Source organism: Ptiloglossa arizonensis, chromosome 6 (assembly GCF_051014685.1).
Source record: "Ptiloglossa arizonensis isolate GNS036 chromosome 6, iyPtiAriz1_principal, whole genome shotgun sequence".
NCBI lineage: Eukaryota > Metazoa > Arthropoda > Insecta > Hymenoptera > Colletidae > Ptiloglossa > Ptiloglossa arizonensis.
Window position 1 is genome coordinate 12,620,156 of NC_135053.1, and position 21,697 is coordinate 12,641,852.

The window sequence follows — 21,697 nt, forward strand, 5'->3', positions numbered from 1 at the left end:
TTCGAAGAGTGAAAAAGAAACACGAGTTCAAAGTACGAACTTGAACGTATACGTTGCCGATCGCGGCTAGAAACACAATCCACCTTATTCGATGGACCTTGCTCTTTCATCGATCGCTATCTATGCGTTTAGAAATATGGAAGACTTTCTAAAAAGAACCTGACTAATCGATAAAGCATAGAAAACACATCGAATTTATCGTCTCCGAAAGCGGAACTCTTGAACCGAACCTCTCGTCTGCCAATTAGTACCTGTTTAGAGGAATGGACGACTTTCTAAAAAATAAAAAAATAATGGTGATCAATCGGTCAAGAACGCGTGGAAAATATATTCAAATAATTTATCGAAACTAAAACCAAGGACAGGTCTTCGAAAAATAAGAAAGTAATTGAGCGTAGAGTACGTTGTTTTATTGTAATATAATAATATTTACCGGTTTTGAAATATTTTAGTAATTTCGCTTTCCAAAAGGTAGGCATACTATTTCCATTAAACGTTACCGCGATGTTTATATTCGAAGGACGTGCAATCTAACGCGCGCGGTGCACAAATTGCATAATTTGTTTTACACGTTAATTATTAATTTTCATATATTTCTTAAACCCGACTCGTTTCGATCGCATTAGTGCATTGCAATTTGTGAAGTTCTTTCGCTATTTCTCGAACGACGAAGTCGTTCGTTAACTGCCAGGAAAACCAATAAAATGCATCAATAGCAATAACTTACCTGCTTCTTTTCGATCTTTTGCAATTACACGAATAGATATCAGCGGAATTAGAGAAAAGTAATATTTACCTTATCGTGATCTGCATCATTTTTCTTATTCGCTTAATATACATGGAATCTTTATTACAACGAACAACATCGTTACATCCGTGACGGACCGTTACAAGCAATTTAAATAGTTCCGATAATTTTATTTACAATCGTGTCTAAAAAATTCCTCTCCGCGAAATACTATACAATATCCCTTCCTCTTAATGTTTACTTCGTTATTTCAAACGATAATAATTTACATAATTTTCGGAACGATCGAAAACGTTATCGACGATTTGTCAATGCACGCTGACGAAAATAAGGAAGTATTAGTTTCTTGCGCGAAAATATTTTATTTTTACGGAAAAATCGAATCTCTGGACGGTGAGACATCAACTCGAGTGTGAAACAAGGATGCATCGATTCGTTGCACGGAAATATTTTATTTTTATAAAAAAATCGAATCTCTGGACGGTGAGATATCAACTCGATCGCGAAACAAGAATGCATCGATTCGTTGCGCGGAAATATTTTCTCTATTTTCACAGAAAAATAGAATATCACTGGAGAGATATAAACTCGATCGCGAAACAAGGATGCATCGATTCGTTGCGCGGAAATATTCTCTCTATTTTCACAGAAAAATAGAATATCACTGGAGAGATATAAACTCCGGCGGGAAAATGTTAATCCGCTTTTCTTTCCTCGGTGTTTCCTTTGGTTATCCTCGTTTGCCCTGAAATGGTGGAACTTTCTCGCGAACGAAACACGCGATCGGACAACTCCGTGTGGCTCTCCACGTTGAACGCTGGTAGTGGGAAGATCGAAGTTTGCAGAACCAGAAGCTAAGTCGGTAGCCGAGCCATTCCGGCTGCCTTTCATTACGTTCACCGATGTTCTAGAAAGTTGTCACTTCGCGTGAAGTAAGCAAGGCTCGTAGCGAGCCAACAGACAGAAACGTTGGAATCGTCCGAGCTCGGCCAGAGCTACCTGATGCAACTAACGTTTCTTGCACGATAATGGTTTCCTGCTGACCGATCACAAATTAGGTTCTCGAAAGTACCAACCGTCCAACTTCCTTCCTATCGTCGTTTACCAAATACGTATTTCGTATCGTTTCCTCGCTCACCGTCTCGCTTAATGATAATCCAGTCGACGTAACGTTGCAACGATCATTAATCAGGGGTGTCTCTCTACGGATACCTTTCTAACCTAAAATTTCAACGACGGAGAATATTTTTTTTAGACAAAAACTATCGCATCCACCGGTTACGAATTATGCCCGGGTAAAATTGCACGTGCTTCGAGAAACTGAAGGAATTTTCTCGTGCAACGAATTCCCTTCGAGAATCTTTCATCGACGTTACACTATCTCATACACGAACGTGCGAAGAAAAATCAGTGTTCGCGATTCACGCGACGAATTTTCCTTCTCTTTCGACTCCTACGACCAATTTCTCGTTCGCGATTCTTTGCAATTATTTCCTCAAGGCTTTGAGTTTAAAAAAACAATAAGAAAGAAAATTCAAAGACAAAAGAAATACTTGTTTTACCGCGGGATTGGATAGACCGTTTAAGGTAGAAACGTAATCGATGCATTAGCGAATTTAATTTCCCTTGCATTCGTTGCAAGGTGGACAGCACCATTTAGAGATAATCGGAGGTAACGGGAACCCCGATAAAAGTCGACGAAGAGTCTACGAAACCGCGGTGACCGGTTCGCGGTCCCCGTTAATTGGAGCGTGTCGCCTTGGCCGGTCGTCATTATTGTTATCAGCGGCGATTAAACGCAATTAAAAGCCGGGCAGGTGATCGTGGCCACGTAGATAAGTGGATCGCATCTCGCGAACGACCCCTTCCGGGCCCACGCGAGAGAAAACGACGAAGAAACTGAAGAAGCGACGACCGAGCCACGGGTATTTCACTCGGGGCCTCGAAAGCTGGATAAATATCGCCGCGGCAATCATCCGTTGATGCAACTCGTCTTCCTGGTCGCGACATCGGGTCGCGAGTGAAAGTGAACTCTCCTTATGTTATCGCACTATAACCTCGGTGGAAACGACTCGATGGAAACTGAACACGGGGAACGACGAGATACGCTCGGTTAAGAGAGACACCGCCGAGTCGGAAAAATCGGAAAATTTCTTTTCGTGGAAATCTTTTCGAAAGATTCTGACCATTGAAGAACAACAATATTGTTTTCTTTCGATATTGGAAGGAACAAGTTTTTTATAATATTTTCAAATGAAATTATGTAAATATATTTTTTACAAAGAGATCAATCATACAGACAGGGCAATTGTCTGTGCGAAGATAATGTTCTATGAATATTTAACGATTTGAATGGGTAGTCTACATAGTAGTCGACTGTGATAAAAGAAAGAAGTGTCGAACGAGTCCTGAATGGAAACTAGAAAATATTTTTCAAATATATTAACACTAGGAACTACCTTCGCGTCATTTTTAGACTTTTCGGGCATTGTGTAATAGTATTTACTAACAACGAGGCAAAGAAGGTTATGAAATAGCACCGATATCGCGACCTTGCGCTAGGTGACTGTTAATGAATGGATCTAACTGTTTCGACCGTCCTTCGGATTGCTTTTGACATCGACGAGTTAATATAGAATCTCGTGGCTTCGGGTATGATTTTTCGAACAAGGAAGTAGGAACACTTAACACTTGTTAACTCTTTGAGTTGAGACATAGTAGGTTAAGAAACGTCCTACATTTGTACCTTAATATGCATAATGGAATATTTTTCAACCCACCGTGAGAAATTAAAATAACTCTATACAAGTTGCACGTTGATACCGTTAATATTCCACCTCGTACTTCCAACTATTCAAATAAAACTCATACTATCCAAGTAATCAATATTTAGTTCCAGTTACCATGTATCAGTTCACACATTTAACAACTATACTTCAGAGAGTTAAGCAGGAAAACAATTCCTTAAAGAGTCTGTACCACGATTAACGCTAGAACTACCAAGGGGTAAATTTGACTCGTGTCAAACTTCTTTTTAAAATTACTCAATCATTAACGGTGTCTTTGCCAATTATTCAAATAGACAATTATTATATTTACAATGATTAAAATAGAATCTCTTTGAAAATTATTTGACAATTATCAAAATAGGTAACTAATGGTACTCGTAAATTAATTTGCCCTCTCCCCATCCAACTTCGAAGATACGTTTGTGATCCGGTACAAATAACAATACACATTCACCATTGGTGGTTCTAATGTTAAATACGAAATAGAATCGAACGAGAACGATTTACGTAATCGGTGTATTTGTACAGCGTTAACGAGACATTCGATTCGTCGTCGTTGATACGTTACTTCGAAATATTAAAGACGATTTCGACTCTGTGCAGGAATCCAGCGCGACGAAGGAGGTACAACAGAGCCTCGCTGAACCGACTCCAACGAAGAAGGAAGTCGAGCCGGACACCAAGGACATCAAAGTTCAGAAGGACGACGAGAATAATTCGAAACCGGACAACGAGAACGGAGACCACGACGAAGACGAGGATGACTACGATGACGACGAGTTTCCTCCAGTCCACATTAAGCTGCCCCTTCAGTTCGATTTCGACGAGATCGCGGGCGTAAGTTTGCTCGAATCTCTGCATTCCTTGGGATGAGTCAATGTGTAACCGTGCATTGGCATTCTTTCCACGAGTCAAGCATACTATTTTTCCTAGTGGTTACTTTCCATCGGCACAGTCAAAGGAATTATAATCACGCTGTGGTCTCCCAACTAGGAAACTTTCTCGTTTTTCTTCGCGCCATTTTGTCGTATTTCAATATACGAGAGGAACGCGATCTCTTCGACCGACAGAGAACTTGTAGAATAAATCACACTAAAATCCTTTCGTGTTGCGTTAATTAGCGTTCTTTTCTATTACTAGCTATTCTTTCTGTAAAGAATCATGGGATTCTTTCATCGTTACTTTCTTTCGGTACGATCAAAGGAATTTTAATCGTGTCACCCGTTAACTCGGAAACTTTCTCGTTGTTTTTCGCGTTATTTTGTTCCGTTGTATCATCTCTGTATAAAATATCAGATAAGATTAACAAAGAACAGTCGTGATGGTTCGTGATAAAAATCCTTTCCTCGAGGAAACAATTCCAATGTGTGATCAGGTATTGACGGTTAAAATAGATGAGAAGTATTTGAAGATATTTTGTGTCAACGGTTTAGAAGATTATTTCTTTTCAGACTCTGATCCAAGAGGCTCGCAGCAAAGTTTCTTGCGTGGTGGAAAGACGAAAGGCCGATCAAGTGATGGACAGCGCCAACAACAATAACTTGGACAACGGTACCGATTCTCGCTACCAGAGGCTCACCGGAGAACGCGTTGCCATCTTGTGCGAATCTGGCAATCCTCATCAGGAGTACGTATAATTCTAAACGAGACGCGATAGAAACGAACGTTGCTCGAAAGGAAGTCCTTCGAACGAGGTTCGAGTTAACTAGAATCCCATTTATGGACCTAAAACAATTATTAAATTTTTCCAAACCGGATCGATGTTCGTGTTGCTCGTCGAAGACTCCGCAAACGTTGTTCGTTTTACGAAGTTACTCGATCCTTAGGCAACAGGAGCAAGAGATGCTTACACCGATCATCATTCCTTTGGGAACCGTCCAAGTACCTCTTCAGTCTCAGGAGCCAAACACAGGCTATCCTCAGTATCAAGTACACACACAGTATCAAGTTCCTGACATGCAGCAGTTACCTCTTAGCGACCCACGCGGGCTGAATCACATCCCACCTGGCGTTCTTCCCCCCGAGTTGCGAAATCTTCCGCAAGTGAACATTGAAATGAGGCCACCGCGAATGGGACCGCAGCCACCTATGATGGGACCGCAGCCATCCATGATGGGACCACAGAATCCCGCGATGGGACCCCAGGTGAGCCTGTGTTACAGAGACCACGATCGAATTGTTCGAACTTTTCCTTCGCGGGAATAAGTAAACATTATTATCTCGGTTCGTTGGATTCGCACGAAATAAATCGAGTAGGTATTCGAAGTACTTTATCGCTCGGTTAAAAAAATTAAGCGGAAAAAAAATAGGTTGGATATTCGGTAAAAATATCACTGTCCCAAATACGCGATATTTCTTCCAAATTTTATCATTGGGAATACTATAGAATAATAAGTATGTATTCGTAGAAGACATCAAAGTTGAGAGAACAGGTTGAATATTCGGTAAAAATATTGCTACGTTGAATACACGATATTTCTCTCGAACAATGATCCTGTTGGTAGGGATACAATAAAATAAGAAATACACAACTGAAATATCGATTACATTCTTTGTCGTTGTAATTTTAACAAATGTCGAGGACGTTCCAAAAGCAAGAAGTTTACTATCCAATAGTAAACGTGTTAACCTTTTGCACTCAGGGCTTCTTTGCTACCAGAAACTTTTTCACATACTTCGCATACACGCGTTTACACTCCGCAAGAAGGTGATATTTAAATTCCAATTTTTCCCGTATCGAGAACAGTACACTGAATCATGCGACGACCGCGAATCTCCTCTCGAGTCCAATTGGTTAAATATTTGAAAAAGTTTACCCACTTTGTCAGCCCACGGTGTCTAATCGGTGATAATTTGTTCAGATCGAAATGCGTCGAATTCCCATCGAAGTGCGCCAGTTCCCGATGAATTTAGTGAGAGGTATGCGACCACCGATGCCTCAAGAACCGCAACAAGTGCCCGTGATGTACCAACAAGTTGAGCAAACACCTGGCATGTACGGTCAAGAACAGGGACCAGTGATGATGCCTCCTCCGGTACCGCAGCCAGAGGCTCAGGTTCACGAGCAAAGGGTGATTCCACACGTGATGATCCCGCAGACCGAACAACGACCACCTCAAGTGCAACCTCAGATGCAACCTCAGATGCAACCTCAGGCTCAACCCCAGTCTCAGCCCCAGCCACAGCCCCAGCCGCAACCACAGCCGCAGCCACAAGTTCCTGAGAGACCACGCACATCTCCGTTCCAAGGAATTCCGTTCGAGATTCGAAGGATCATCCAACGAGTGCCTTTGGAGATCAAGAATATCATTCAACGTATCACTGGTGACGCGAGACCAGTGCCTGTACAGGTTCCCGAGGGTGCTCGCCGCGAGGTAATTTATTTCAAACATTTCAAACGAAGAATTTCAAGGAAAGAGCGAAGAATTGGTTTTAACAATTTTAATGAAACGCAATTGGAGAAATTCGCACGGAATTGGTATCGTGACGCTTATCTTTGTTCTTTAGGAACACAAAAATGAACAAATATCTATCGAAAGTTGGTAATTTAATTTGGAATAGTCAAGAATATTAAAATTGATCTGTAATTACACTGGTAAATTTATTAATGAAGAATTTTGAAGGGATAACGAAGAATTTTGAAATCGATTTGCAGTGATAAATTTCGGGTTTGTTCGAGAACTCGAAATGGAGCGTAATACGAATCGTTTGGAATTGAATTGTTTCTGTTAAATTTCATTTTGGTGTAATAAATGTTTCGTAGTTTTTTAGAATATTGTGTACCATAATTTCGTTCAAGTGTGGGGCTTCCTGTGTGATTTCAGAACGTTCAAGAATTCAAACCGTTCCCGGAAGGAGCGCAACCCATTCCTCTGGGACTTCCACTTCCGGTAGAGGTCCGAAATCTATTGGAGCATGGAAATATCGAGGGTCGTCAACGACCGGATGGTTCTAACGAACAACAGGAAGCGAAACCTTTCCCTGGACCGGAAGACGACAGCGAGGAAGAAAGGAACTTCCCCGTACCGGCGGAAATTCGTAACATAATTCACCAGGTATTCACCAACTAATACACGGTAATTTTATAAGAGAAGTTTTACTAAACTCGGCTCCAGGAAATGAAATCTATTCAAATGTATATGTGTTCTTTGGAATGAAGTTACATGGATAGAAGTGTTGTAAAAAGTTGTTCAAAGATATCAAAATTTAAAACTGTATAAACTACTACCTAATTATACTTACATCATTATTTTACAGATTCCAAGTTCATGTAACAAACATTCGTCAAACTGATTTTCCTTCTGCTTTCTAAGTAGTATAAACTACTACCTAATTATATTTACATCAATATTTTACCGATTCCAAGTTTATGTAACAAACACTCGTCAAACTGTTTTCCTTCTGCTTTCCATTGGATGTTATTTTACTGCGTACGCTATATTTATATTTTACGATACAAGAATAAATTGAGGATCGCTGCATCAGTGATTTCTCAGCGAAAGAATAACAGGTAGCGTGGCCGAGCGGTCTAAGGCGCTGGTTTAAGGCACCAGTCTCTTCGGAGGCGTGGGTTCGAATCCCACCGCTGCCAGTTTTCTTTTTTATTTCAAATTCTTTTAATTCTTACAGTGTCTATCAACGATACATTCCTCCCTTCTTTTTCTATTTCAAATTCTTTTAATTCTCACAATGTCTATCGACGGATACACTGCCCCCTTCATTTTTTATTTCAAATTCTCACAGTGTCTATCCACGATACATTGCATCCTTATTACTTTATCTTCAATATGCATATCGATAATACACATCCAGTTTGCTTCTATTTTTATTCTTCATATTATTACTTTTATCGAGTATATTCGTTTTTATTTCCATTGTACATTTTCAATTGAGTCGATTCGTTGCGCTACGTATTAACCGAATTTATTTTTTCTTATCAGGTAGTAGAGGGCAATGCTTTCCCAGTCCCAAGATTCGCTCTGCCTTTGAGACCAGTGGAATCTTTGGAAATACCTGTGGAAGCTCGCGCCGAAGTTACCGACGGTCAGAATTCCGAACAAGAATCGGAACAGCAACAACACGATCCCCAACAAACTCACATGATGATACAACAACAGCAGCAACAATTGCAGCAACAGCAGCAACAACAGCAGCAGCAGCAGCAACAACAACAACAGGAGCAGGAAGAGGAAAGTCGTCCACATTGTAAGCAGAGAATTATTTTCGTTCTTACACTTTCTATTACATTTTCCAATTACTTTTAACTAATTCTACCCAAGTAATTTATTAGTATACACTAGTTTTTACTTTAGTTTGCACCTATTGAACTAATCCTCTATTGCATTCGTTTGAAAATAAAATCTCTGTAAAATGCACCGAGGAATTTTGCCTCAAAGTTTTCTTCTGGAGATGTTCAATAGTTTTGCAAGGTTTCAACCACTTATTCCTCGATTCTGGTATCAATTGTTTTATGGATGTACAAATATTCAAGAAATATTTTCTTTTTACAATTTTTAAAAAATAAAATACACTTCGCGCAAGGGAGGGTCGAGAAACATTTAAGACTTATAAATTGAAACTCAATGCTTCGCCAAAGGTAGCGAGGCAATTTCAATTATAACTTTACAAGTTTTAACTTTGTAAGCTTTGATACGCAGCGAGAATTCCTCGTTTGTTAATACCAAAAATATTAAGTTCACCTTACCGTCAAGACGGTTGATTTCCATTGCGTTCGATCGACTCTAAACAATTTTTCTTAATTTTTTGTTCACAGATGTGCAACCGCGCTCGGTGCGCTCGATCCCGGAGGCGTTCACCCATCGCCGCGAGAAACGCGTCCGTCGTTGCGCTTGCGATTGCGCTTGTTAAATATCGCGTCCAGTGTATCGGATCGAATGCATCGTCGTACGAAGAGTATGTACCTAGAAAGAGAGAGAGGGAGAGATAGAGAGAAGAAAGAAACAAAGGCACCTTGAAGCATGTACGACCAGTTTCTGTGACCCAAAAGAATATGTACATTTCAGGAAATCCCAACACGAATTTATTCCTACGCATCCTGCATTTTTATAAGTCTCGATCGCAAACCCACGACTACCAGGTACCAACCGGAGAGTAACAGAATGGGACAGAGAGAGTCGCGGAGATTATAAAAGCGTTTCGTTAAGCTCGTAGTATTATTCCGCTCGTGGAACAACAGCGAGGCCAGCGTTCCGTTTAGGCTAACCGTGGTTACTTATTACGTTGGCAAGATACATAGAGAGTAAGAGAAGTAGAAATTTACATCGAAAGAACAAACGTCCAAGTGATGGGAAGGGAGACCCATTGATACCAGTGATATTCTTTCAACTAACACGCATACGCCGGAGGAGGCGCATTTAACTCCGTTATCACAGTTTCTTCTTCTGGTGATAACAGCTGCATATAGGGAGAAAATGGGAGATAGAAATAAATCTGTGATCGTTTCTTCTCGTTGAAAGCGACAAAAAAAGAAAAAGAGAGAAAGAAAGAAAGAAAGGAAAAAAAAAAGAGAATAGCTTTTCAAATAATCGGAGATCGGCTTGTTTGTAATTTCACAACGATAGCTTGCTGTATTAGGTGAACGTGACCCCGAAGAGAAGCTTCGAATTTCTTAACCGCGATTAACACCGATGTATTTGTTCGGTTACGTTTAAATCGATTGGTTTATCAAACGAGCGAAAAATAAATAATAAAAAGTGTGAAGATCCTTCTGTAAAATCCAATCCAATCTCGGCGTGTAATCGTTAGCTTTTGTTTGTATTCCAGACACTGTTTCTGAACCACACTTTGCATCTACCCTAAATTCATTAAGGTATGGTCATTTTATTATTCTGTATTCCTATATTACGTACGTATACATATACATATATACATATATATATACATACATTCTTTTTTTTTTTTTAACGACGATTAATAAAGCGACAAGATTATTGGTTAGACTCGATAACCTGCGAATGTGTTCGCCTTTGTTTTTCATTTAGTTATCGACAAGTACATGTTTGTAATATTAAAATCGTAAAAAAAAAAACATACACACATAAACACAAAGTATTGTTGGTATCGGAATATTTTGACACGAAGCTTTTAATATAGTTTAGTAGAATGTACCGTTTTATTATAGTAATACGCCTGAATTGAGAGTATTAATAAATATCCCAAAATTAGTATTTTTATATTATAATAGAGTAGAAACAATTAATTTTCATGGTAAACACGTTGACATTTTTTATGCAGTCTTCTTTTTCTATGTAGCGTTATATTGGACAATTTTTATGTAATATAAATGTGGAGAAAAAAAATTGGAAATTTAATGAAGTAAAATATTTTTAAATATATGTATAAATGTGTCTCCCTGATAAATAATACTGTGTAATCGTTAATAAGTACTGTTGGGTAATAATATCATTATTTTTGTTAAAAGATACTTAATCTAATCATTAAGTACAGAGTACATTCTTTGAATTAAAGTTTATTCAATAAATGATAATTCAGTATAATTATATATTAATAATTACCGATTTGATATAACAGATATGCAGAGAAACGATATAACTTCTTCGGATACTAATCTTTCTCGCTACAGCAATAAACACGACGTTGTTTAGCCATTGCAGATTAGAGATGGTTAAACTTTAAAACGAATAATAAGCATCAAATCAAAACAGGAAACAGCAATTTATTTTTGTCTACCAAATCGATTAATGATTTATTCAATCGAGCAATTATTCTGATAATTTTTTTAAGTACATGTAGATTCGATTCATTTTCTATATGGTGGATTATTCTAAGTTTGATCCATGAGAAATTAAACGATGAACTACTTTAGCATCAAATTACTAAGATTGCGTTTGAAATTAGTATTTTAGTTTGTTTCTAATGAACAGAAAAGTATAGTTTTATTTGAAATAATTTATTTACTAAATGGATGAAATTTTGCTTGCTTATTACTTTTGACCAATAAATCAACAATATAAAATAAAATGTTGTTCGAGTACTATTATTACTAATATTATTATTCGCACAATACAAATAATTTTGATACAAAGTTTGAATAACGCGCGTCTACCTAAGACGGTGAATTAAAACGGAGTATGCGCATAACCTATCGAGTTGTACATTCGAGCGGTTGTTCTGCGCGTGATGTCATTTTCGTTTGATGTAATATTATTATATTGTGATTTTCATCTGTAATTGTGTCGACAATTTTTAAGCAAAGTTTACGTCGTTCAACGTTATTCGAATCACAGATACGACATTTTATTCAAGGTAAGTTAGAGTTCAGTGAATACGTCGTGCCGATGACCATGATGTAGCGCACTTCAGATTTCATAATTCATTTGAAAACAAATATTAATAGATGAATGAGTTTTAACGATAACAGATTGAAGGACGAAGAATTCTGATATCGTCAATCTAATCGGAGTCATCTGCTCGAGATGATGAATTTTGAAGGAGAAAATGGATCCAAGAGATCTTTGTCATCACAAAATATTCTTTGCTGTCTCCCAACAGCTAGATATAACAATTCAAAGTAAATCTTTCTAATTCGTGTTTAAACGATCATTTAACATAATCATGATTTCTCATGCGTCATTCAATTACAAGAGAATAAACTTTGTGCAAATGTATATTAACCGTGTTGTTGTTTTAGCGTATATATGTGTATTTCTTAGACCATCCAGTTTGAGTGTACTGTTAGCCGAAGTAAACAGAGGATATGGATGAATTGCAAAATCAGAATGATCACGAGGCGATCTACTGTAGACACGATAATACTAATAATAACTACAGTTTAATGCAGTATCTTGAATTGGATAATCGTACAGAAGATCCACTCCGTAAGCAAAGATGAAAAGTACGAAATAATGTTCATAATAAGTAATAAGCTACATATACTTGTACAAACCTGTAGGTGAACCAGAAGTAACTATGAATTTAAACGAAGGTTCTGTGCATTTACCGCTTCATCCGTTGGAAGAACTAGAAGAAGATATGTTTGATTATGAAACGGATAATTCGTTACAGGATTTAAACACAGAATCCGAGGTAAATTATTGCACGTGACGAAAACAGTTTTTTTTAACTTTGATGCATTTTAACTTATTTTGATTAATATTTACATTTCGTGCAATTTTGATTTTAATAATATGTGTTCATTTTTAGGAGCAAGTGGTGCCATCCAGTCAACTAAGTAACAGTTATAAATATCCAGAAGAACTTACCATTTCTGATAATGAGATAGACGAAGGCATATTTGAAGAAGAACCAGCATCTAATTTAATACTACCACATGATAATAATGCCTACGACTCTCAACCTCCGTGAATGTCAACTATATTGATGTAGTTGATATGTTTGTAGAGCAGCGTCGTGTGCTGACTTGCTACTAATATGTAATGTTATTCAATCTTTCCATCGATCAGGGTCACTGAACATATTTTAGAAAGCATTGTGGTATTAGTATCGCAACATTTTATGGTGTTTTATGCAAAAACCATTCCAAATGGTGTTTTAATTTACAATCATTGCAATGTATATTTTTATGTAATTGAAACGTAGCAGTAAACTAGATTTTTCATTATTTGTTTAATATTGCTATAAATTTTATTTAAAGTTTTATCGTGAAAATGAAACATAATCAAAAGAAAAATATATATCAGATATTATTTCTACAATTTATTACCGTGTACATTAAGATTACTTTGAGGGTAATGACTTACTCGATTATTAAGCTTAAGTTAAGATGTACGAAAGGAAGGAGACAAAAATGGAATTGCTTTTAAAATAAATTGAATAATAAACTCACTTTGCTGAAATGATGCAATGTTGATTTAATACTCAATAGTAAATAATGTGATAGGTTAGGAACAAAGCTTTAGTATTATATTTAGAATATTATACTTTCAAAGTATTCACTTGCAAAACAATTTAATAGAAACCATATTTTATATACAATGTTTAAATGCAAATGCGAGTGTAATTACCAGTGTGTATGTGTGTGTGCGTGTATTTTCTTAGGTAACGTATTTTAAATAATGACATATGTAACAGGAATGAGCTTATAAATAAAACTAAATGCGAGGAGCCGTTAATCATAAGTCGATCAACAGATTCCGTCCTCTTGTTTATATTAAGTATTTTATTAGTATCCAGTGAACAGTACAAACAAATAACCCATTACAATTCTATTAAAATATTACGAGTGTTACGTTCAAAATGAAAAAATATGGAACATTTAAGTCAATATAATTTTAATATTTACTTGTTTTGTATCAAAGTACATTTTATGCAAAGGATTGTATGTTTTGCTTGGCTAAGATACTGGATATTTTATAGAATAATCATATGAAATACTTTGTACAAAAAGAAATGTTATTGAACGACCTTTTTCATTTACGATAATTTTATCGTAATTTGTAAAATTCTTTCTAAAGTTAAGCACCACGAAATACCTCTCAATATACGTACAAAAATATATTTGTAACACCTGCTAGTTGTTTATCATGATTCCGTGTCCGTTTTTTTTTGGCGGTATCCTTATTCCGTTCCCGTGAAAGTTCAATGACATTACAACTAGAAATTCAATTACATCAAGTAGGTTAATTCAATTCGGTATTATTGTCATTCAGATTCAGTGCACAAAATCGTTGCAAATATTTATGTTCCACCAGTCCCATACACGATGTTAATATAAATATCTAGTTTCTGCTACCCGAAAACAATGTTCCATTGCTCGTTTTGCAACAGAATTCTTTTTTAAAATATGTAATTAGATATTAAGATTACCGGGTCTCCTTTGACAAAAAGTGGAATACGAAGAAAACGAAACACCGACTTTCGCCGGTTTATAAAAGCAAAAGACAATTTGATATAATTTGCAATTCGCAACTCAATTACCGTGCACAAATTATAGTAATCTGTTGAATCACGGTAATCGTTTGAAAAACGGGACACGTTGTACGGGTAAAAAAACAAAAAGCCATTAAAAGTGAAGGTAAATAATGCGATTCACGATACAAAGAGTACGCCGCTTCGAGAGGATTTTGTTCGCTATTAGCGATTATTACCAGCGATGGATTTAAATAAATCATCCGTCGACAACGTTCGGTGTTGCGTTTCTTCGAAAGTCGATCTATAAAGCACTTTTTTGTCACCTAACACGCGAACGAGCCTGCACAATGTTGTATACTAGAATTACTTTCGGACTCGTGTTTGAAAGTGAAATTGTATCGTGCCGAATCGAGTTTCATACGTTACCCTGGGAATCGTACTCGATGACTATAACGAAAGCTTTTGTCACTACCAGCATTAATTTGCATACGTTGGTAAAAGTCTATGGGAATAATTTCTACACCGTTGCTCATAAGTATTTGGTCGTTCGAAATCTATTTATTCGCACAAATGTACGAATTTTTTTCGTAACAGTTACGTCAGAAGGGACAAATATGGCTGACGATAGTGCTTGGAGGAATTTCACTATATATTTTCACCTATGAAACATAATCAATCGCGCTTGGTTTATCGTACCGAAATCGTGTCGAAGTTCAACACAATTCCGTTTGTGTTATTATACGTGTGTAAAATTTGTAAAAACTTCGACGAAGATTAATTCGGTACGGTTCACTGAGATGACAGATATTTTCTGGAACAAGTATTATGAGCAATGTTGTAATTAATTCAAGGTTGAGAAATTATTGTTTCTTTCTTTTCTTCTTCTACGGAATTGATGTGTACCGTCTAGTGCTTTAGAATATTTTAAAATACTTGAAAAATTCGAAGGACAGTTCGCCAATGTAAAACGTCGGTCCAACCATTGCGAAAGAATTATTAATATAATTGATGACAAAAGGTGCGGATATACGAATCGAATAATCGCGTGGACAGCTTTTCTTGTTTCAGCATGCCGCTAACACGAAATTTCGCCATCGTTTCCGCATTCTCGGATCGTGTACCTGGGTGTTGGATTACGCGAATGAAAAATATGCGAAATTTTACGGTAATTAATCGAAGACATCGAGGACGCTGAACACGATCGACCACACGCAACGATCGTAATTAGATTGCAACACGACGTAAGAGCCAAGAAAATCTCGTCCATCTTGTCTACGTATTTTTTATCTTTTTCCATAGAGAAATGTTACTCGTAAGTACACTCGTAATTTCTTTCCACGCGAAAACAAAAACAATCGACCGGTAGAAAAATCACTCGATATTTCCCTCTCTCTCTCGAAAAAGTACATTTGTCCCGTTCGTTATTTAAATACGCAATTCCTCTCTCGTTGATCTCATCGATCGTACGAAATTTTCATGCGTCGAATTCCATACAATTATTTACGTTTTTGGATCAACCGTTCAATCGTTTGTCCGATCAGAGATGAAAGATTGAACAAACGAATGTGCAACTTGTCGACTGCAAGAAATTGCAAACGAACTTCTTCCCGTGTTTTCGAACCAATTGGAAGTGTCTTTTCCACGTTTTGTAATGGTACCGCGTGGTATGCACCAAAAAATGCGTACCCTCGCGTCGAAGCAAGAAGTTCCATTAATACGTCCACAAACCCGACCATTGTAGAACGTTTAAGGATGCCGTGTATCGCGAAACCTTGAAGTAAATAGTTTCGATTGCCCGACCGCCATTATACGATTTGTCGTCCGATGGCGCGACGGCGGACTAATTGAAAAAGATTCATAAGACTTTCGCAAACGAAACGTATACGGTATTTCATAATCGTGTCTCTTGAACTAAACGGAGGAAGTGTGTTTCATCAGCCCCGGTGTTCATCGTGCATTACGATCTTGGAAATCGTACGACACGATGTCTGGTGTAATTCAAGCCATAGTCCAGTTTTGCTGGTACAGAAATACCTGGGGGACAGTTTTGCAAGCAGTCTCGCGTTTCACGCAAAAGGACGACAACTTTTCATTTGCGATCGATGTGACAGAGAGACGGCCTAGGAACACCCTCTAAATTCATTTCGACTATTCTCAGCACCGTTATTCGCGATACTTCGTATTATCGCGCGTATCGATTCGATTAGAAACGTCCACTCGTACGAAAGCTACTCACGTTGCTCGTACAATGCTTTTTTGCTTTTTTCTCTTCTTTTCTAACGGTTCGTTCGTTTTTCAGGTACGAAAAACGGTTCCATGGTGGGCCCGAACTCGACGAAGATACATCTCGGGAAGCTTATTCGTTTAGCATGTGGAGTCGAGAGTTCGAGTTTAAATTAGGAGGATGTGTATCATCGTTTGGAAAACTTTGGCAAGGTGTGTAAATTGAGAAGATAGATACTCCACGAGTTATCCGAGGGAAATTTTTGCAAACTTGAGAAACGTAACGTGTAATTGTAGAAGATCAAATCCAGGTAATACAGGTAAAGACGAGTCTGTACTCGACGAATAGTCGAGTAATAATACTGTCCTATGTGGGACAGTATACAAGATTAGATGCATTTCCAGCTGGTTGTAAATAGTAAAAGTAGACACCTTGGACGTTGAAATACTAACCAGAGGTTTATGCGATTTCTATTATTAATACGAAATCGTACCGTGAAGTGACGGTAATTAAGTAATGGAAAGTCTAGCCGTTCTGATAAATCTATTAATATTCGTTAGTCGATTAAACGTTCTTAACACGAGAGCTTCTTCGTTTTCGCTGAACATAAATCGTCGAACTTTCGATTTTTTCGAATATCGTACCGATCGTTACTATCCTTCCCGCGAGTATCGAAATTATTTGCAAATCGGATAGACGAGAACTTCGTTGAATGGGGAATAATTCAAATTCACACGATCACGTACGCGCGATGAACATCACGATCCGATGGTTCGGAGCGGTATTAAGCCGCGGAGCAACGTTTCAACAATGTCGAATTGTTATTAACGTCGAGATCGCCGACAAGTTCCGCGTGCGGTGTGAAAATGAGAAACCTCGGTGAGAATCTTGATTCGTACGAAACGAAATTACGCGCGTCGAAACATTGGGGATGGATATTTATTTACAAATTTGAGAATAGAGAGCTGTTCGAATATTAGAAACGAATTCCATACAAATTTAATTCACCGTTACGAGCCGTTGCCGCGATATAAAAGTTAAATTGTTTTACGGATAAAAATCGTCTGCTCCGTTTGGAAGAATTTTCCGCTCAGAGCTTGTCGCAATTTTCTCACCGAAAGTCGAGAAAAGGGAAATCGAAATCGCGACGAGTTGATTTTCCACGAAACACGTTACTCCGTGTTCGATTTGTTTCATCGTCAAGTCACTCGTTTCTAATCGTATTTTCCATCTTGTCCGCGTATGCAAATTCCTCATTGTGCCTCTCCGGAATGGTACATAACGTTTTCCGTCCGTAAAATAACGGAAGAACTTTTACCTCGCCCACGCGGCTCATTGTCAGTGAAAGGATATCACGTGACGGTTGTTTTGTTTATTCGTCGAACTCGATTATCCGTCGGTGCATAGTCGTATCGCGCGTAGAAATAATCGCGGAGTCCCACGAGGAAGATAAACGATCGGAATTGGCCATTTCGAAGACTCCCCTCGCCTCCCACTTTGTGAGTTTTCAAACCGGTTTTCGTTGGCCTCGATGTTCCTCTTGTAACTTTTTCTTCGTGCCCGTGATCGTAAACTCGACGTTTAATGAAACGATACTCCGTCATCGGAAGAAGCGGCTAATCGCTGCAAGAACGCGTGAAACGGGACGGTTTTATTAAATTTCATTTTATGTATCATCGTTTCTTCTACCGAGGCATTAATATGTTAATGCAACCGAGACGGATCTTAAGATCTCTCTCGTCCCGTAAATTACGCAACTGAGAAATTTGGAGAAATTCAATATTACAGCTCGGTCGTTTCTCTCGATATTTCGATTTACGAAAGAAGGTCGCACGAAGATAGTATTATATTATACGATTCAATTTTTTTCTCTCCATTATGCCCGTGTTCAACGAAACGTGCATCGTAACGCATCCTGCACGTTGAAATCTTCCTTATCGGTGATCCTACAACATTCACCCTATTGTTCGTGTGTTTTTAATTTAATCTAGCCGGTCGTTATTCTTCAATGCATAATTTGTCATCCGAAATGAACGATTGTAGCGCAATATAAGCGCAACGAATATAAATACAATGTGAGAGATTCTTCTTCTATTACATTTGGGCATAAGAGAACAGGTACAAATGCATAATGAAGAAAGAAAAATATATACGAATGTGTACGTATATAAACTGCAAGTGGTTCTTCTTCTATTAAATTTGAGCATAAGAGAACACGTACAAATGCATAATGAAGAAATAAAAATATAACTCAAAATATATACGAATATGTATGTATATATATACTGCAAGAGATTCTTCTATTAAATATGGGCATAAGAAAACAGGTACCAGTGCATAATGAAGAAATAAAACTATAACTCAAAATGTATGTATATATACTGCAAGAGATTCTTCTACTAAATGTGGGCATAAGAAAATAGGTACAAGTGCATAACGAAGAAATAAAAATATAACTCAAAATATATACGAATATGTATGTACATATACTGCAAAAGATTCTTCTTCTATTAAATTTGGGCACAAGAAAACAGGTACAATCGCATAACGAAGAAATAAAAATATAAAGCAAGGGATTCATTTCCTGTCAAATTTGAATGTAAGAAAACAGACTGTCCGAGCGCAATACCATAGAAAAAAAAAAAAACAAACACCATTATCAACGACTTTGAAACTCCTCCGTAATCACGGACAACGACTCGGACGTACATCGACGAGAGACGCCGAGTCGCGTTTGTTTTATTATCCAAACATCTGTCGGTACCGTAAGGTCTCTTTGCGTGTATCGGCGCTCATCGAAGTTGCACGTCAGGTGACGAAAAGTGTACCGTAATCGGCACGTCTATCCACCGCGAAGAACCGTTCCGAACGCGTCAAAACAGGGAAGAGAACCAACGGCCGGTTTTCTCGTCACGTTGGGCCACGTTCGTTCGATAAAGTTCCAACTGAGCCCGTAACGATCGTGGAAAGCATTCCCTGGCCGCGCACCAAAATCCATTCGACGTTCTTGCTTCTCGTCGTTCGCGACGCGGTGAATCGAAAGTCACCGGTGCATCCGCGACACACGCTCGTTGCCCGAGTTGCACGCACTCGTGGAAAGCAGGGGCCAGGGAATACCCACTTTTGGTGCTTTCACCCGCGCGCGTACCTTTTCCATCGGTTAACGTCCGTTTCGGGATCCGATCGCAGTCGTTTTTCTTCTTACTTTTGTTGTTCGGTTCGGTGGCCCACATTTCTCCTGGTAATCGACTTCCGACGAATCTCTCCCACTTTTACCCGGCGCAGACACGCGATGGAAAAGACGAACGCGCGTTCATCCGTTCGCGACGATCTCCATTTATCAGCGGCTGCGTTTAAATATGTTTTTCTTTTTTTTTTTTTGCTCGTAACGAGGGAAATTCAAGAGTCCGCGAAAGGATTCTATTAATAACGTGTACGGGGCGTTGAAAAGAAATCTAAAGGTTTTGCACGTCACACTCGCGACAAGAGTGACGAACGAGCGATTTTTCGGAATCCTTAGGCGAGAGTCTTACCCCCATAGATGTAGATTATACGCTTCTGTGAAATATACTGGCTATTTTTGTTTCGAATTGGATTTAAAAGAAATGAAAAATTTTTAATGCGTACGATATACTCGCAACAGGAGCAACGAATGCGGTCTTTCTTTAGCCGGTGTGATTTAAGTTCGAGAGGTGAAACTACTTTCCAAAATGTCAAAATTTCGATGATATCTACGAAACCATTGGACCTACATGGTTGATCTCGAAATCCGAGACGGGACAATCTTAAACATTCGAGACAAGATTCTCTCGTCTCACCTTTTCTAGGATCTCGAACAGTTCTCGTAGAGCCCCGAAGGCGTGGACGATCACGTTAAACACACGGAGACGTAATGTCCTAGAAAACGAGCTATAAATCGTGTGTCCTTTCTCGCTGTCTGTGGGTTTACGATGCGTCAGCTGCCATTGAGAGCAGTACAGCGGGAATGTTTTCTCGAGAAAGTTAACCGATATTTTCCAATCGTGTCCGAAGTCCTTAAAAAACGCAGACCAGAATCGCGCTAATGACCGATCTCAAAAGTAACATTGTTCCTTTCTACGGTGCTTAACGAGACAACCTTAACCCCTTGGGGCTTGGAGTTGAGGCATAGTGATTTCACTGATGTTTTCTTTGAAATCGGTTTGGTCGTATTGCAGTAAACGTACCGGGTTAAATATAGGGGGAAAGATCCTTGTAAATTTCCAGAATGGACGCAACTATCTAATCATCCTACTACTTTCACGGTTTACCGGACACCCTGTATACACATCGCGAAACCTTTGATATTAAAATATAGCGCACACGTCCGTTACCGTGGTGTCACGATCGAGTTAACGCGATCCTGAACAGGTGATTTGAAATCATCCGATTACGTACCTAACGACTGCATCGGTATTCTTGATCAACCAGTTAGCAAGTGTACAGGAATGGGTCTGGCTCGGGTTTAGAATAACTTTATTCTCAATTCATTCTCTCTCATAAAATGTTCGTGTTACTAATTCGACTGGTTAATAATTTGAAGAAATTGTGGTAAACGCACCGTGACAGAGATATCGGGAAAAATCGTTGCAAATTTTCTAAATACAAGTGATACGCGTGTACGAGTACACAGGCGGTCAGTTGCAACTTCAGTATAGGATAAATTTATTCTCGATTTACTCTCTCGCTCAAAACGATCACACTTCTACTTTTATCAGTTATCGAACACTCTGTAGAGTTAATAATTTTGAACAAATTGTAATAAATGTACCGCGACAGAGATATAGGGAAAAACCGTTGTAAATTTCCTAAATACACGTGACATACGTGTACGAGTACACGGGCGGTCAGTTGCAACTTCACTATAGAATAAATTTATTCTCGATTTATTCTCTCGCCCAAAACGATCACGTTGCTACTTCGATCATCTATCGAACACCCTGTATATACACCGCGAACCCTTTGACTTGAAAATATCGCGCACACGTCAGTTAGCGTAGAGTCACGATCGAGTTAACGCGATCCCGTACAGGCGATTCGAAATCATCCGATTACATCGTTAATGAC

The 21,697-nt window shown here is 38.4% G+C and overlaps 3 protein-coding genes and 1 non-coding gene across 8 annotated transcripts in view; all 4 read left to right on the forward strand.

Annotated features, from left to right (window-relative positions):
- LOC143147935 (uncharacterized) overlaps positions 1–10,259 on the forward strand; it is a 44,457-nt gene extending 34,198 nt beyond the window's left edge. The window contains exons 3-9 of the mRNA XM_076313686.1: positions 4,141–4,374; positions 4,989–5,164; positions 5,364–5,682; positions 6,399–6,911; positions 7,362–7,592; positions 8,478–8,742; positions 9,311–10,259. Of these exons, the coding sequence (XP_076169801.1) occupies positions 4,141–4,374; positions 4,989–5,164; positions 5,364–5,682; positions 6,399–6,911; positions 7,362–7,592; positions 8,478–8,742; positions 9,311–9,405 (1,833 nt within the window). The 3' untranslated portion in view covers positions 9,406–10,259. The remainder of the gene's footprint in view (positions 1–4,140; positions 4,375–4,988; positions 5,165–5,363; positions 5,683–6,398; positions 6,912–7,361; positions 7,593–8,477; positions 8,743–9,310) is intronic.
- On the forward strand, positions 8,047–8,128 carry Trnal-aag (transfer RNA leucine (anticodon AAG)). The gene has a single exon. It is a non-coding gene; the product is annotated as a tRNA-Leu (tRNA).
- Positions 10,260–10,415: 156 nt separating the features above from the next.
- On the forward strand, positions 10,416–13,641 carry LOC143147936 (uncharacterized). 3 transcript variants are annotated; one of them, XM_076313687.1, is made up of 5 exons: positions 10,416–11,823; positions 11,915–12,088; positions 12,209–12,395; positions 12,470–12,603; positions 12,721–13,641. In XM_076313687.1, the coding sequence occupies exons 3-5, from the start codon at positions 12,275–12,277 to the stop codon at positions 12,880–12,882; spliced, it is 417 nt and encodes a 138-aa protein (XP_076169802.1). In that variant the 5' UTR covers positions 10,416–11,823; positions 11,915–12,088; positions 12,209–12,274; the 3' UTR covers positions 12,883–13,641. The 3 variants fall into 3 exon arrangements, with proteins under 3 accessions (XP_076169802.1, XP_076169803.1, XP_076169804.1); XM_076313688.1 differs by lacking the exon at positions 11,915–12,088; XM_076313689.1 differs by lacking the exon at positions 11,915–12,088 and having other exon boundaries at positions 12,231–12,395.
- Positions 13,642–15,247: 1,606 nt separating this feature from the next.
- Pip (heparan sulfate 2-O-sulfotransferase pipe) overlaps positions 15,248–21,697 on the forward strand; it is a 149,417-nt gene continuing 142,967 nt past the window's right edge. Inside the window, exons 1-2 of one of the 3 annotated variants that reach the window (XM_076314091.1) lie at positions 15,248–15,700; positions 16,688–16,824. In XM_076314091.1, the coding sequence (XP_076170206.1) occupies positions 16,793–16,824 (32 nt within the window). In that variant the 5' untranslated portion in view covers positions 15,248–15,700; positions 16,688–16,792. Of the gene's footprint in view, positions 15,701–16,615; positions 16,825–21,697 lie in introns of those variants that run through there. The other 2 variants (XM_076314093.1, XM_076314094.1) reach the window with 2 other exon arrangements.